Raw genomic sequence first — 17,434 nt, 5'->3', positions numbered from 1 at the left:
GTCACAAAAACTCATTGCTTATGTTCTTGTGATTTGCATTATCTGGTACAGTGACAGTTCTACATTATCTTCTCAGATGTTTGATAGTATTTAGAAGAAATTTGGGATGACCTCAGGATAATCTCTCTAAGTCCAGCTGCTTAACTCTAAATTCTATTTAGTAGCAGTTTGTGAAATCAGCACATCTCCTTGGAACTCTCTCGTGGGTTGTAAGTGATCAAACAGACAAAGCCGTAATGACAGGACAGTTAGATAGGTTTAGCAGAAAGGAAATTCTAGAAACATTCATGAACGACTATGAACTGCCCAATTTGAAGGTCATATCTTTTATTAACATCACCACAAACACAAAAGCATCACAAAAAAAAAAAATATATATATATACACCATACACATATATTCTCAAACTCTTGGAAAATTATCACATATTTATTGGCTTTACATTTTAGCATATACCTGAAATACTAAATAGAACAGAAATATCCATGTAATTCTCACATGCGAAGCATCCTTTGCATTTTCAGTGTGTGTGTTTTCATTTAGACTGATTAAAGGACTTGCTAATAAACGTTTCTCAATTTAGGTTTCTTGGCCATGAGAGGGACATGTCCCAAGTCATGTAAAATTTGGTAGCTTAGAATGTCTGTTGCAATTTCAAGTGTATCTTGCCTTTTCTGTAGCAAGAGCCAGCCTGCGGATGTTGGATATGCAGCCAGCGGCAGCTTCCTGGAGCTCCGGATCGGGGGACCCAACCATAGCCAGTAGCAGCTGTCACACGTAAAGGAGGAGGAGAAGAAGGGAAACAAGAATAAAACCATTAATCTACAGACATAAAGTTAGGCTATGAAAATAATTTTTAATCATACACATTTTGAAAAGCCACCAATTCCATTTGGGCAAATGCAAATACAAACGGTGCTTCATCAGCTCCAGAAATATCTTATGTAATTCTTACATTTTTATTTTCTGGAGCTGGGCTTGACCCATTTCTCTCCCCCTTTCTCCGTGCATCTAACTGCTGTGGGTTCTGCTTCTGACATTTCTCTTGCATCCTTTCTGGCATTTCCCCCTCCCAGGACAAGCCAACAGCACACCATGCCTAGACTATGAGGGCATCCACCTAGATTCAATCTGTCCGAATTCCAATCCACCCAATCGTGTCACAACCTAATTATATCAGTCCCTTTGTAGAGACTTTCACTGATCCCCAATGCCAAGTAACTAGAGCCTGATCAATGAACCTGCCCTTGAAAGATTTGTACCCTCTGGCCTCAGTACCCCTCCAGCCACTCATCTTTCTCCTCTACGCCAAGGTCACACTTCCCCACTTCTCTTGCCTCTGTGGATGCTGCCTCTCTACCCAACATGCCCTCCCATCCCCTTCTCTAACTTAGTAAATTTCATGCATCTTTCAAAATGGATCCAGCCAACTTTCCCACAAAGCCTCCACTGACTTCCATCAGACAAAATGCCATCTCTCCGTCTTCGGGACTCTAACAGCAGTTTACTCAAATGTCTGTTGCTACACTTATATCCTTCCCGTTTTAACAAATACTTGGGGTACTGCCTTCTGTCTTTCTTTAGATTATAAATGCTTAAAGAAACTTCTAATACAGTGGCTAATACATAGTAGATACCAAATAAATATCAAATCAATGAATTAGAATTTCTAAAATCTAGCAGTTATGATTCTAATGAATGGCTCTGCTAAAAGTTAGTGTGAATCATAGACTTTTCTATACAGTAGCATTTGAGAACACATGTGGATAATGCCAGCAAATCAGGATGATTTGATAAGCAAAGAAATCCTATAAAGAGAAATATTGTGAAATGCCTTAAATATGCCAGGCTTAGGAGTTTGGCTTTTATTCTATAGGTAATAAAAAGAGGTTACTGAGGCACTTTAATCAGGGAGTGGCATGGTCACATTTGTCTTTTAGAGAGGTAACTTTTACAGCAGTATATAGTCTAGGACTGCAGAGAGAAGAGACAGAAGGCACTAGAGGTGGTGAGGACAGAATAAAAGGATCACGGAGAAGGAACAAATTCAAGGGATATTTTGGGGACTAAATTTCAGTGAATGGCGCAAGATCAAGTGATTATTCAAATAGAAGAAAATAAAAACGGCAATCTTGCATCATCAGGATTTCTTCCACCATGTACTCCCCCTCTCTCTTCTGACTTTGGCTTTCATCTCTCCTTTTCTAAGGATTCCTTTCCATCCTTATTTAAACACATGCCTTCCACGTTTGTCAAAAGACAGAAAGACACCACTTTGACCCCTTTTCTTCCCTCTGTAGCCAACTTTCTTTAAACAGTTGTTGTCTGGCCTCACTACCCCAAGTCTTAAATTCCATCCTGCTCACTCCAGGCCGGCGTCTGCCGTCAGCTCCGCACGGCAACTGCCCTCTGGGGGCATCAATGAGTCTCAAAGCCATCTCGAACTCAGTATATTCCAAGTGAAATTTTGATATTTTTTCTATCTAAACATGGGTCTCTCCCTTGTATTTTCCTATATCAGTAACAGATGTCATCACGCCCCTATGCTCCATCCAACTAATTACTGTATTGCTGTGACTCGGCTGCTCACATGCATCTTTCAAAGTCACTCACTTCTCTCCACTGCCACTGTTATCACTCCGTAAAGCCCCGACAACTTCCCACTGTCCTTGCACCCTGTCTTGTCCAGTTAACTGTTCATAATGTATTTAGAGTAACTTCTTAAGCTGTGAAGTTCACCAATAAGAGCCAAATTATTGAGAAGCAAAAGGGAACAAGATATGATCAGTCTTCTGAGATTTACGAGAAAAAAAAGTCCACTCTGCGTGAGGGAAACAGGGCAGTTTGGGGAGCTCACGTCTTGTGAGTTTCGCATTGTTTTTCTCCAGCATCGTCTGATAGCCCAGGTGTGGGACAGAGGAGGCATGTTGCAGGGTTGTGATTTGTTTGAACAGCCGTGTGGTCTGTGCTGGGCTGGAAGGGAAGGAAAAACAGGCTACTGATAATTGGGAGAATGAGGAAGAGAGACCTCGATGAAGCAGAAAAACAGCTTTGGTGGGTCAGAGCATAGGAAAAAGGTGAAAATGAAGCATTCTAGTCTGAGAGTGAAATATTTGGAGTTGAAGATCTTACAGATAACGTTGTTTTAAGCACTGATAGGGTCCAGGGTGTGGCCACTGGAATGTAGGTCAGCATAGGACTGTTATGCAATTTTGTACAGATAACACACATGCACACATACGCTCTTATATGTTCTCAGTCTCTCTCTCTGTGTACAGGACAAGGAAATGATGAAAAAATAATGGGCGGGAAGAACAGAGTAGCCACTGTTCCTTGTTACCCTAGCACATGGCTTACATATCTTTGTACAGCACCTCACACTTAAATCCCCTTCCTAGCTTGCAACTTTTAACTCATGATCAGCTCAGTATTTTTATTAATCCATTTGTTTATACCTCACCTTACTATATAGAAAGTTTTTAAAGCCGGTATAGCTATATGAGGTTGAGACTATTTCTTCCTAATATCTATTTCACGCAGTTCACCCACCACTTTCCATACGTGCACAGCTTCTACTGACTTCCTCATGGCTCATGCCCACCACTGTAGCCTTCATCATCCTCAAGCGCTGGGTGCCAGCCTAACCCTGGAGATTTCACTCTGAGCCATCACTGAATCACCCCAGGGGAGCAGTCCCAGCCTGGTGCCACGGGAGCCTCATAGCAATACTTCCTCATTCCCAGATGTGCCTCTTTTCTCCTCTTATGCTTTCCAACCTTTACATTATTTCTTATACTGAAATCAAACGTTCCAACCAACGTCTTGGGAAATTAAATACTCCCTTGAGGATTTTTGACAGCTATTAATGATTTCCCTTCACATGACTTATTTTATTCCTCTTTTTCCCAAGTAGATGATTCTTAGGGTTCACAGGTCCTTGTTGGTTCCATTGTCTTACCAAATGTAGCACTAAAATTCTCCCAACTGTCTAAATCATTTTAATAGGTAATATTTATTACTCTATGAATTCTGTTATTACTGCCAGGTCATCACAATGAATGCCAGTTACCTGTAGACCTTTCTGGGCCTGACACTATACTAAAAGCATGATTTCTGCAAGCAAATGGGGTGTAGAAATAATCTAGTCTCCAATTGCCCAATATTTGATGTTCCTGTAACTGGAGAACAGATTGCCAGCTACAGTAATTCTGCCATTACCTCACAGGGCCACCTGCCTGGCTTCTGCTCTGACCCCCTACTCTGATGGTTTTGTTGTTGTGTTGCTTTTGAAATCTTGGAAGAGGTGAAATACAGTCCTACCTTCAAATCCCAACTATCTGAGATGGGAACTAGCCTAGACACTTACCGTGTGCCGACTCGCGCAGGGGTGGGGAACCTGCGGCCTTCTGATTTCAAGATTGTTCTTTTTTAAGCACCAAAGGAGGCAAGAAAAGCTTCATCTTTCTCTGCTGCACACCTTTTAATAAAAGGATTTGTTCTGTAAAATTTGGATTCAGTCAAAAGGCTGCACTTAAGGACCTAGAAGGCTACAGGTGGCCTTAAGGCTGCAGGTTCCCCAGCCCTGCCCACCTCTGAGGCTCACTGTGAAGATGAATTCAGTATACACCTGTAGTAAATGCTGGAACACCAGCACGCACAGCCTTTTCCTGTCCTTATGTCCTCCAATCTTCCCCCTTCCTGTAGTGTCTGATTATTCCCTGAGCCTTCCACAAGTCCAAGTCTGCAGAGTGCGAGAGGGAAGAGTGGAGAGTTTACCCTGGCAGGGGAGGAGGATTCCTTGAGGGAGAGAAAGAAACAACAGAAGGGGAAGGGAAGGAAAAGGAGGAAAGAGGGGAGAGCTTCCAGCCTCTTTTGAAGAGTGTAAGGGGCTTGGAGTAGGAAGCTTATTCAGGAGGCAGCGTGGCTTCCTGCAGGTCAAGCATTTGAATCACACAGCGCGGCGCTCAGACACACAGAGCAAGAGCTCCGTAAATGGTGCTCATTCTCATGGTGATCATTTGCAGTTCTGAGTCTGGTTCTGGCATTTATTTCCTGGAGGCTAGGCCTGGTGAGTTTGGGAGGAAGGAGAAATTCTGGCCTTGAGGTTGGTCGAGCTCCTGTCGGCACGTGCTCTAGGCCCCACCTTGTCTCCGGTTGACCTCCGTGGGTGCCGATGACCCAGGCTCCATGTGGCACCGGCCAGTGCTGCCCCACTCGGCTCCCTTGAAAAGAACCCCTTGATCTGATGCCTGCCCAAACCAAACCTGGGTCTGGCCCATTCTCCCTCAGACCTGGTGGCTGTTCTTTTGTCCCCATGTGGGCTTTCCAAGAGTCACTTGTATCCATTTCCAAACTCTTGATGCCAGTTACATCATTTCACATTGCATAAACCAACGAACTATGACAGCCCAACGGTTAGTCATAATGTTTGGCCTGCAGAAGCATGGAGCATGTTGACTACTGCAGGAATCGTCTAGACAAGGGTTGTCAGGGAGACCATCTCCTGTGACCATCTCACATGCTTATGTTAGCAGAAAGTGCTTCATCAATGCAGGTGCCCTTTTTATGATGCTACAAACAAATTTTTCTTTTACCTGACTAACTTCTAGTCCTGAATGTACCAAGAGGCCTACTCCTCTTTGGGGAATTTATTTTGCCTAAGTTTCTTGCATTAACCACGAGGCTTCATTCTATATCCCATATGGCGGTTGTGACATTTCAGCTTAAAAACTAAACCACGAGAGTCCACTTGTCCACTATTTTAAAGGCTGAAGGATGGGCAAGGGTGAAAATTTTTAAAAAATAAAGAGATGAAAGGAGGAAACATGTGGCTTACAATGGCACGGGTGGTGGGCAGCGAGAGTGGCTTCCGTAAATTTACCTTGAGTGACTCATTGTGGTCAAGCCCACAGTTACCTAAGGTTTGCATAATGTGGAATGATTTCATTAGCTACCGAGCTTACCATGTCCCAGGCACTGCGATTTGTTCATTACAGCTGAATTTGGCCTGCTCTGTCCATTTTATTTAACCAGGACCATTCTCAATCAAGGGTATAGAGTTGGAAGTCTAGAATTTTCTGTGTGCTCAGGGTATGAATGGTTTGATCTTTCAGAAGTATTCCCAGGACCCTCTTTTGGTTTTGCTGCAATCTGAATTTATTGTTCTTCCTGAGTTTTATAATACTTTATTGTCAATGCATGTTACGCATTGCTTTGTTAATACCCAAAGGCCATGCATCCAATGCTGTCTTACAAATTGAATAAGGACATGCTACTTTCCCAATATGAACAATATGTACTATATACATGTCTTGGTTTTGAATCAGGCTCAGGAATATGTTTTTCTTTTTCTAAGAGCTTCACAAGCAAGCTAAGACACACAGAGGGAGGCTGTAAAACTAATATAAACACCCACATAAAATCCTGACCTCGATGGGCAGCTGACAGGGAGGAACAGTACATGTTTTCGAATCACTAACACAGAGCACGGTGAAGGCAGCTTGTACCCTTTTTGCAGTGATTACTTAAAAGGAGTGAGTAGGCTTCTTAGCAAAGTGAAATGCAAATTTGGTACAAGTGAATATGGAATTAGTATACATTTCCTTTGGTATCTGTCTTTTGATCTATAGACTTTTTTCTGACTATAAAGATTTTTTTTTAATATTACAAGGGAGGAAAAACACCTCAGGTTTACCTTTTTTAAAATGATCCTTTCCAACACTTTCCTCTTTTTAACTACCTCCCTGCCCCAAATACACCCAAGGACCTTAAATTTATTGGGAGTTTCATATATACATTGACGGAAAACTAGCCCCTTTGCTTTTTAAAACTTAATTGCACAGAGCACTTTAAAACATCATTCAAACAAATAACATTTTACAGCATCGGAGGCAAGGCGTGGGGACAGGCGCAAGGCGTGGTCTGTGGGTTGGGCCAACACCACTGCTCCCTCCGGCGTAGGAAGCTTTGATCTTAGGTTCATGCCCCCGGTAAGCAGCTGTGACCCACAGTTCACGTCTCCTGCAAGGTGAGACGAAGGTAGCATGGGAATCGGCGTCTGCATTCAATTTTTACTTTTCCATTGAACAGTTTACGATCTTATATAATATTTCAGTTGTATGAAAAATATGTACCAATTTGAGTGATAACAGATTTTCTTGTGGTTTGACTCGACATTGTTTGGGTGAACACAGACTGGAAATATGAATTTTAATTAAAGCCAGATGAGCTCTGAAATACCTGCCTGTATACCAAGTTTAGGGGGTTCTCCAGAAAGATCTTGAGTTCCTAGAGCTGATGGGGACTGTCAACTCTGCTTTGTCGTTCTCCCATGGGCAGGGCACTGCGGCGTGGCTGTAGTGCCGATGCACAACCCAGGCACAAGGAACGCAGGAATGGCTTCCCAAATATTCGGGTTGGCTGGGGCTCCGCGGCTGCTCCAGGGGAGACTCCACCAGTTTCCTTCACATCCAGACTCTGAGCCTGGTAATTCATTTCATATGACAGCTCACCAGAGCCAGGGTCTCAACACACATTGCACATTTGCTGGTTGGGCAAAACCTTCCATTCTGTTTGGCCATGAAAGGAGTCTGGGACCTGCCCTTTAGTGGTGGCCATCCTCCTCAAGGTGACGGGCACGCACACCATGTATATGTGACCTGAGGCTCATGTCTGCAAAACCCGGAAGTGGGTTCTGCTTACTTGATCTAGTGCCCTTTCTGTGCAGACATTCACTCACATTTGAGTAAATTTGGCTTCCGGGGTTTCCTCTACATTGTTTTGTCTGGAACCTTCCACTAGAGAGAGAGCTTTTGTACCCAGACACACAAACATGCGATTAGAGTGTTGGGTCTATAGTACAGGGGGTAGAAATGAGATATGTAATGGAGAGAGCGCTATTGACCACCTTCTGAAAGTGCTAGAAATGGGGAATGATTTCATTACCAGGCTGGGTCAGGACTGTGGGACTCTGCTAGGCTCTCTGCATTGGAGGGAAGGGAAGTGACAAGTTTCTGCATGCCCAGGGCAGAAGCTCGTGGTGCCACTGGAACAGCTTCAGGCTGCTCTTCAATTTTTATTCCTGTCAATCTGAAGAGTATCTGTGCATACAGAGGTTTGCTGGAGAAGAATGCTAAAGGAATGAAAGGGCAAGGATAGATAAAAAGACCTATGTGGAAGAGGTTGTTTAAATTGCAGGGGTTTTTGTTTGTTTGTTTGTTTGTTTTTGAGACAGAGTCTCTCTCTGTCACCCAGGCTAGAGTGCAGTAGTGTCATCATAGCTCACAGCAACCTCAAACTCCTGGGCTCCAGCGATCCTCCTGCCTCAGCCTCCCGAGTAGCTGGGACTACAGGAGTGCGCCACTAAAATTGCATCTTGCCATTAGATAGATAAAAGTGCTGAGGCTAATTCTCTGGGGGAAAACCTGTTCCCATAGATTAGGCAGTGCAGTGACTATGAGTTCAGGCTTTGAGTTCAGACAGTCCGAGTTGGAATCCTGACTTTACTTCCTCCTAATTGTATGTGACCTGGGGTGACTATAAGGTAGATGTGGGCATTAAATGAGATACTTAAAATAAAGTGCTTGTGCTACATGCTCATAAATGATGGTGATTATTACTCTTGTTGTTGTTTTCTTGAATTGGAGGTTGCTGTTGAGTAGAGACATTAAAATGTGCTGTCAGCTCATTTGTTCTCTGTTAAAGTTCTTCTAATTGGATTGATCCAAATAAGCAATTTTAGTCTAGTTATATTGCAAGTTACTATATTAAAAGAAGCTTGTGGTGTCCTGTTAAGTGGGCAAAAACAAAAGTCAAGGCATTAGAATTAACACTTCTCTATGTTCATCATAATAGATTGATAAATTCTTACTCAAATGAGAATTTTTTCCTGAATCAGTCTCTAGTCCAGAAGAACATAAGACCCTGCTATGGTTGCAATGTTTGTTCCCTTCTAAACTCATGTTGAAATTTGCCACTTAACAGTATTGAGAGGTGGGGTGTTTAAGAGGTGATTAGGGGCCAGTGCGGTGGCTCACACTTGTCATCCTAGCACTTTGGGAGGCCAAGGCCAGAGGATCGCTTGAGGCCAGGGATTCTAGACCAGCCTGGGCAAGAGCGAGACCCCAACACTACAAAAAATAAAAAATTATCTGGGCATGGTGGTGCGCACCTGTAGTCCCAGCTATTCAGGAGGCTGAGGCAAGAGGATTGCTTGAGCCCGGGAGTTTGATGTTGTTGTGAGCTATGGCGATGTCACCGTACTCTGGCCCAGCTGACAGAGCAAGACCCTGTCCCCCCCCACCAAAAAGTGATTAGGTCATGAGGGCTCTGCCGTCATGAATGGATTAATGTTGTTCTAGAAGGAGGGGGCTCCTGATAAATGGATGAGCTCGGCCCCCATCTGCTCTCTCCCATGAGCTTGCTGCCACCTGTGCCTCCACCATGGGCACCACTGTGGGCTGATCCTTGTCAGATGCTGGCACCAGGCTCTTGGACTTCCTAGCCTCTGGAACTGTGAGAAATACATTTATTTTCCTTATAAATCACCCAGTCTGTGGTATTCTGTTCTAGCAATGGAAAACAGACTAAGACAGACCCCATAGGTAAACAAAGGCATGAAGTAATTGCTAATTAAAAATAGGATAAATGCATTAGATTTAGAATATCTTTGCAATGGGAAATAGGAGACATTGGAAGACTAGGTAAGTATGGTCAGAATTTTAAATATTCACATAAAGGTAAAGCTAAACTATGTATTTATGGATTTATATTATTTAAAAACCAGAGGTCATCCATATCTCCTGTGTTTTCAGAGTAACTGAATAAAACAGCTCTACCTTACTCCTGCAAAAGAGTACCCTATAAACTCAAGTCTGCCAGATTAATCCGAACTCAGATGCTTTTTAATTTAAGGACTCTACTTTATTCCCATAGGGTTGGAAACTGTTAAAGTTAGAAAATTCAATTTAAGCAAAAGAATGTGGAAAAGACTACAGAGAAGTGAAATAAACTGATAATATTTTTAATCACTAGAGTTAATGTCTTGCCCTGACTGACTGCTACAAGAAGACAGGATCTGCACCCAGCCTGTAACTTCTCTCAAAACGGCAACAATGAGCTAGGAAGAGGAGCAACTGATGATAAGGGACATGGGGAACATGCATGGGAAGCCACCGCTGATAATCACTTGTGTCTTGTTATCTATGATGCCTCCAAAAAGGTGGCAACATTGCCTGTGTAGAGCTCCCAGGACCAGGCCTGACCTGCAGCAGCTGCTCTCTAGCTGCTAGCCATCGTCACGGCAGTAGAAAACACACCTCATGCACTGTACGCTCACCCTGATGCCAGCAATAAGTGCAAAGTGACAAAATGTGCCCGGTGTCGGTTGGCATGGCGACACCCTCATGAAGAAGTCAGGTTGCTGCTACCCAGAGGAGGCTGAGAGTCACGGGGGTGGGCACCTCTGTGCAAGGACTGGCAACGGGCACCCAGGGAATATCAGAAGAACAGAGCCCTGGAGTCCCTATCGAGTTCTCTCTGATAAGTCACAAGACTCCATTCTGGAGACGTGAGCGGGCCCCGAGAGACAGGGCTTCACAGAGGTCGGGGCCTCTGGCAGGCTGTGATTGGCCTGGGGACTGGTGGTCTTGTGGAAATACAGCACAGGGAACAGGCTGCCCGGCATTTTCTGCTTTGGGGTTCATGGTGGCTCTCCTCCAGTTCTTAAGAGTAGGTGAAAGAACATTTCTGTAGGACAAAATAATCGGGGAAATAGAGCAGACAGAAACTTCATCAATACGTGGTCAGCACAAGACCAAGCATGGGTTAGAATGTCAGATGGGCCGAGCAGCAGTCAATCCTGAAAATTTAAGGGATGATTTTGGCATCATGTCCTCTAGTAGCTCCTTGAAAAATGTGCGAGGGAAGTCACCCTCTCGAGACGTACATGTCAACCCTCATCCTTGATTAACTGTTTGCCTGGGTATAGAATTCCAGGTGGGAAGTAATTTTTCTTTACAATTTTGAAGGCATCGCTCCATCATCTTCCTGCGTTACTGTTAAGAAGTCCAAAGTTAAAAATGATTGTTTTTTATGTTTGATTGTGATTCTCTCTCAATCTCTCTCTGTCTCTTTTGGAGATTATAAAAACCTTTTTTTCTTTATGTTTATGTTCTAACATTTCACGATGCTGTATCCCATCATAGGTCTGTTTTCATCCATTCTGTACAGGGCACTCGATGGACTCTTTCACTGGCAACTTGTGCACTTCAGTTCTGGGAAATTTCCTTGAGTCGTTTCATTTCATTTCCTCCTCTCCATTTTCTTAGTTATCTCTTTTTGGAACTGATATTCTGAGATTAGATCTTTTGCCCTGGTTCTCTAATTTTCTTATCTTTCCTATTTTCATGCCTTTATCTCTTGGCTCTACTTCTTGGAGATTTCTTTAACTTTAGATCTTCCAACTCTTCTATGGAATTTGTGTTCCCTGAATGGTTTTTTTTTTTTTTTTTCATAGAATCTGGCTCTGGATTCATGGATGTAATACCATTTCTACCACACTGAGGGTATTAATTGTAATGATTTAATTTTTTCCTTCTCTTGGCTATACTCTGTTTCTTCCAAGGATGTATTTGTTTGTTTCTATTTGTTCGGGTCTCTGTCTTCCAAGTTCAAGATGTCCCTCAGATGTCAGTTACTTGTTGGATGACGGGAAATTCTGTGCACACACACAGGCTTGTCGACTTTGCACTTTGCAAGAGGGTGGTCTGGGTGGTCCAAGGAATATCACAAGTGTGCTCTCCATGAAGACACCAGGTTGAAGGCAGCTGAAATGCAGCCCTCACTTGCTCACCAATTCATGAACCTTGGTGGGGGGGTGTCCTCCTGGAATAAGGGATACCCCTTTCTTCCCACAAAATCTCCAACTTCAGTAGAGCATCACCAGGCGTTAGATTCTCATAAGGAGTGTGCAACCTAGATCCCTCGCATGCGCAGTTCACAGTAGGATGCGCGCTCCTATGAGAATCTAATGCCGCTTATCTGACAGGAGGTGGAGCTCAGGTGGTGATGCAAACGATGGGGAGCAGCTGCAAATACAGATGAAGCTTCACTTCTTGGCTACTGTTCACCTCCTGCTGTGCAGCCCAGTTCCTAACAGGCCATGGGCTGATACTGGTCCACAGCACAGGGGTTAGAGACCACAGTGCTAGGCAGTTGCCACTCTTCCATTTGAAAAATTGCAAAATTTTGTTGCTATTGTCTCCTCTACAATCCTCCAATTCTCCCTGTCCCTGTCAGTCTATTTTTTTAAAAATTTATTTATTTGGATATAATGTGAGTAGATTTCAGAAGAAAGTAAAATTAGATTAAGAGTTGAATCTGCTACTTTATCTTGAATAATCTATAAGTTTCCTCCAGACTCTAAGAAACATGCCCTCTTGATATCACCTCTGGACACAGTGCCTGCACTTGAGTTTTCTCCCCTTGTCCAGAGATTGAAAGCCTATGTGGTTGTCTGTGGTCCCCTGTTAGATCAGTTTTATGAGAGAATATTCAGAAATAAATTTCCTGGGGGAAGGTTATATATGTAAAGCAATCAAACAGAGTGGAATGAGGTAGATTCAACTGTGACTCCTCAAAAATTTTAATCTCCAGCCCTGAGCTGGACTCCAGACCATTTGACTGCCCACTTGACCTCTCCCCTTGGACATAAAAATGGCAGCTCAAATCTCACACGGACAAAGCTGAACTCCGGATCCTCCATCCAAAACCCGATTCCCCATAGTCTTCCCTTCCCAGTTAATGCCAACCAAGCTCCACAGGTGCCTGAGCTGAAAACCGTGGTGTATCCTGACGCCTCTCTTTCTCTTGTAGCCCTTATCCAAGCCATAAGCAAAACCTGTCAGCTCTGCCTTCAAAATACACCCAGAATCTGACCCCTTCTCATTACCTTCACTGCTGTGGTCTGAGCCGCTGTCATCTCTTGAACTCACTGTAACGATTAGGCCAAGTTTTCAACATACAAATAGATCTGGAGCAGACTTTGAAGGTGCAGCCTGAAGAAAATTGAAAGACTGAGATTCAGAATGTATGAGAACCTTCCCTTCCTTTTCAGACAGCAAAGAAGAGAAAAGTGAGCTTCCGGGGGAATGACAGCCTCGTTCAGAAATGGCCACAGGGCTTTTCAAGAACTGACATGTCTAATACTCCACTTGGCAGCTGTTGCCATCGCTGGACATAAATCCTCTTCCGTCCGTCCAAACCTTTGATTCTTTTTCTTTCTTTTTTTCTTTTTTTTTTGCTTTGCATACAATGACCTTATAAAAATGTTTCTGTTTGGGCTTATTTGCTTTTTTCACGGTGGGCAGCAGTTAGTGAGGAAGACAGGTCAAAGGGACTGAGTTCCAAATTTAGGCCAGCTCCACGCAGGACAGGGACGACAGGTGTGCAAGAGCGAGCTAATCCACAACGTGGATCTGGGTATCAGAAGCTGGAGACGTCTGCAGTGATATTTAGAATCTCCCCGAATCCCGGCAGCAGAGCAGGACTTGAGCCAACGCTTCCTATACAGTAGGGGAACAGCAGCCCTCATTAACACGGAGTTACTGAATATGTTTCTGAAATGTGCATAAAATTGTGACTCAAGATGACATCTCATCCCTACATGAAATAAGACAAAAAACATTTTGACCCAAACAATAACCTCTCCTCTAGCCTCGGACCTTGACCTCCCAGTTCCACTGATCTCCTCTATGCCACGTTAATTAGGCAATTGCTCTTGCACCTTGACCTTGTAAACACCAGCAATGGCTCCGTCCCTGCCTCTCATCACCATCCGGACACTCCAGGCTCCAGGAGAGGCAGGATGGGACCAGGTGCACAGAGGTGCTGCTCTGTCTCCAAGCCCAATCGCTCTGGCCTGCGCTGTGACCACACCAACTGCCAGGTTTAACCCCCGGCTCTCTCATCCTTCCAGGATACCAACAGGACAAAGTGAAACCCTGGCTCTCACTCAGGCCTCTGGATCACGCACACAGCCTGGGCGACAGCGCGACCTTCGTGATCTCTAGTCCCATTTGGGGCCTGCTGTGCTGCCCGGCAACCCTCCCAGGTGTCTCTCTCATCAGCTTTTATTTTCCAAAAGCAGCTATTTAAAACTCTCCACTCTCCTCAAATTACCTAGCCCACCACTTCAGTTCCCTCGCTCTCAGCATATGTCTTTGCCTCCTACTTGGTTGGGAAAATAGAAATCACGAGAAGGGAAGTGGCCCAACTCCCTGCCGGCACACACACATCCCTGCCGCAGGCGCTGTCATTTCCGCCTCCCCATCTGTCAGTGGAAGAGGTGTCCGTCCTCCCGGCCAAACTTGTCTCCTTGCCCTGTGCTCTGCGTCCTCCTGCCTCCCTCTCCGCCTCCTCGGGAAGCTCACTGTCCCCAGCATCTTCCCTGCGTCCCTGCCCTCCCTCCTGCTCTTGCTGCCACTTGGCGTTTAACTCGCTCAGTCTCTCTGTATCTGAACAGAAACAAACCAGGGAAGCAAAAGGAGAAGCCACCAAAACCCCCGGCACCTCCCCTTCCAGCTGCCATCTTCGCTCCCTCCTTCTCAGCCAAACTTTTCAAAGAGTGACCTCATTTGTCGCCTCCATTCCCTCACTTTTTCAAGGTCACTCGTCCTCACTTTGCTATGCACCCAGGGGACACTTTTGGTTCCTGTTTTACTTTACTTTCCAGTAGCACTTGTCCCATTGGTCATGCTCTTGCACTTAAAATACTCTCTTCTCTTGACTTCATTAAAACAACCCTTTCCTCATTTGTTGGTTTGGGTATTTTTTTTTCCCTCTTTAATACTCTAAATGCTTCTTCTGTGGAATCCTCTTTCTTAGTCCATCATGATAGGACTCAGGACATCATGGTATGTCCTTCAACCTTCTCATTTTTTTCTACATGCTCTCAAAAGGAAATGTCATCCACTCTCATTGTTTCATGAACCACGGCTCTCAAATCTGTGTCTTTAAGGACCTGTTTACCTACCAAGTATATACATATGCTGCATCTCTGTGTATTCCAACAGGTTCAAAGGTATTGTGTCCCGAATGAACACTCATTTCCCTCCACAAGCAGATTCCTTCCATCACCCATAAACCCTGTGTCCCAGCCAGACATTTCAGCATCATCTCTCGTCCCTCTTCCTGATTCTTCACTTCCAAAAAGTCACCAAGTCCTACTGTTTTTACCTTTCAATTATTTCTTGAATCCACCCATTTCTCTCCTTCTCCGGTTGCAGCCACCATTCTCTCTCCCTGAACTACCATCTAACTCATCTTCCACCCCTGTTCCCACCAAATCTCACACCTTTTGATTTTTAAAAGGCCAGTGGGACCCACTGACTCCCTGGCTCAAAATATTTCAATGTCTCCCCAGTGCCAAATTCTAATTCCCCAAGAGGGCTGGGCTCACGGAGGTCTTCTTCAGTGGGCTCCAGTTGATATTTTTCTCTTCTGCTCATCTTTAGCTTCTATTTTTTTCTTCAGTGAACATACATTCCTCGTGTTACTTTAAAAGTTATAAGAAATGGATTGGCCAGAAAGAAGAAAAACCTATGAATGAGAGGAGAGTCATCACAGCAGGGGCGGGGGACGGAGGGGAGAGGAGATCAGGTCATAGAAACAGGAACCAGAGAGGGGGGATATTTTAGGGAAATGGGGATGTCAATATTATTATCAATGTAATATACCTTGGAGAGGTTAAGTAACTGGAGGAGGGCTGAATAGCGTCCCTGGGATGTGAGCATTTGGAAATCCCTGCGATTATTGATAGAGAAGTCTCTGAAGTTTTGAAGTCAAGAGCCAAGTGGCAGTGGGCTGGAGGGCGAGGGGCAGAGAACGCTACACCTCCGACATGGTGGGTTATGTGATGGGTATGGTGGGTGTGAACAACGGACAGGGCATTAGGAAATGAACAGGAGGCAAGGAGAGATTAGGATCGAATATGCAGGAGTTAGAGGGAATAGCCAATATCAGAGTTCCCAGCCTCCAGAGGAGACAAAATTGGGGTCACCAGTACAGAGGATAGGAATGGCCGGGAGAAGAAATATTGAAAGGGCCAGAGGGAAGATGTTCAGGAGGAATGTAATCACAGGTAAGTTTGTAGGTGTGAAATAGGAAATTGAGGTATGTTCTGCCTTTAACTTAAATTTTCTTTTTAATAGGGAAGACAAGTTCATGTGAGTAGTATCTCTACTTAATGCAGACACAGGTTTACAACTGATCATTTAACATATAAATATTTTCAGAACAATAAAATATATGCATTGCTTATTAGAAAACAATTGCCTTCATTATTTAAAGAAGTTTTCTATGGAATCATTTTATATAACTTTCTTCTAGGGAAGGCTAAGAATTTATATAATCTGATATAAAACTGTAAAATTAAATCTTATGTTAAGAAAAATTTTAAAATTATTTAATATAAGAATTTGGCCAGGCCAAGAATTATATAAATATGCACCTATTAAAATGAATAATAATTTCCACAATATGCCTTCACATTGGAATCAGTTTCCATTTTTAATGTTTTACATTTATCTCCAAAAATTGGCACATGATTAGAAGGAATTCAAAACCAGAGACAAGCCAATATTTGAAACACATTATTGGATACAGACTAAAATAGATATTGGATATAGAATAAAATAAAATTCTATATTGGATATAGAATAAAATATGGGTAAAAACAGAAGGAACACTATCCAGAAGAGATGAAGCCAAAGAATTGAAAAGGAAAAAAAAAACCCTTTTCGTAAGCCACTTTCCCAATTTTATTTTGATTTCACATCAGCTTTCAAAAGCAGATTAATGTGGAAAAAATAAAGCACAAGCCTGGAGAGGAGAGCCACAGTTTTTCTTCTTCGATGTCAGAGAAATAGCTTTCCTTGCTCCTACTAAGTTGGAACTAAGTTCATAAGGATGAAAATAAATGACTAATTTCTTGGGAAATAACCTTAAGTGAAAGATTCTTTTGGTCCAATAAATTGCTTTCCTTAAACTCGGGTTGGCTTAGCCTCATTCTCAAGGCCTCTTCTGCCCTTCCTGTCACTGCGCCCTGTCAGTATCAAGTGTACCTTCAGAGTCTGTTTTGTCATTTGCTACCCATTTGGGGAATGTTTTCCTTCTCTCATATAATTTGTTGGAAGGAATATTTCAAATATGGTTGTTATTTCTCTTTAAAAACTCATTTCTAATAGAACTTGTCTAAGACCTTTAAAAGTGAAACCTAAAAAACATGAGAGTAAAATTTCACAAAGCAATGTTTTTACCAACTCTGAAAGAAATAATAAACAACTTTGATAATCCCCTAAAAGTTGTTAATAGGTAGATATTAAGTTTAGTCTTTTTACTAAAATTACATATAATGATGCTTTTCAATTTCATCTTA

General features: G+C 43.3%; 1 protein-coding gene across 2 annotated transcripts in view; it reads right to left on the bottom strand.

Annotated features, from left to right (window-relative positions):
* Positions 1-313: 313 nt before the first annotated feature.
* ODAD2 (outer dynein arm docking complex subunit 2) overlaps positions 314-17,434 on the bottom strand; it is a 137,769-nt gene continuing 120,648 nt past the window's right edge. For both annotated transcript variants that reach the window (XM_045533179.1, XM_045533170.1), the window contains one exon: positions 314-768. In XM_045533179.1, coding sequence (XP_045389135.1) covers positions 655-768 — 114 coding nt within the window. In that variant the 3' untranslated portion in view covers positions 314-654. The remainder of the gene's footprint in view (positions 769-17,434) is intronic.

Source organism: Lemur catta, chromosome 1 (assembly GCF_020740605.2).
Source record: "Lemur catta isolate mLemCat1 chromosome 1, mLemCat1.pri, whole genome shotgun sequence".
NCBI classification, from domain to species: Eukaryota; Metazoa; Chordata; class Mammalia; order Primates; family Lemuridae; genus Lemur; species Lemur catta.
This window is presented reverse-complemented; position numbering and strand designations above follow the sequence as displayed.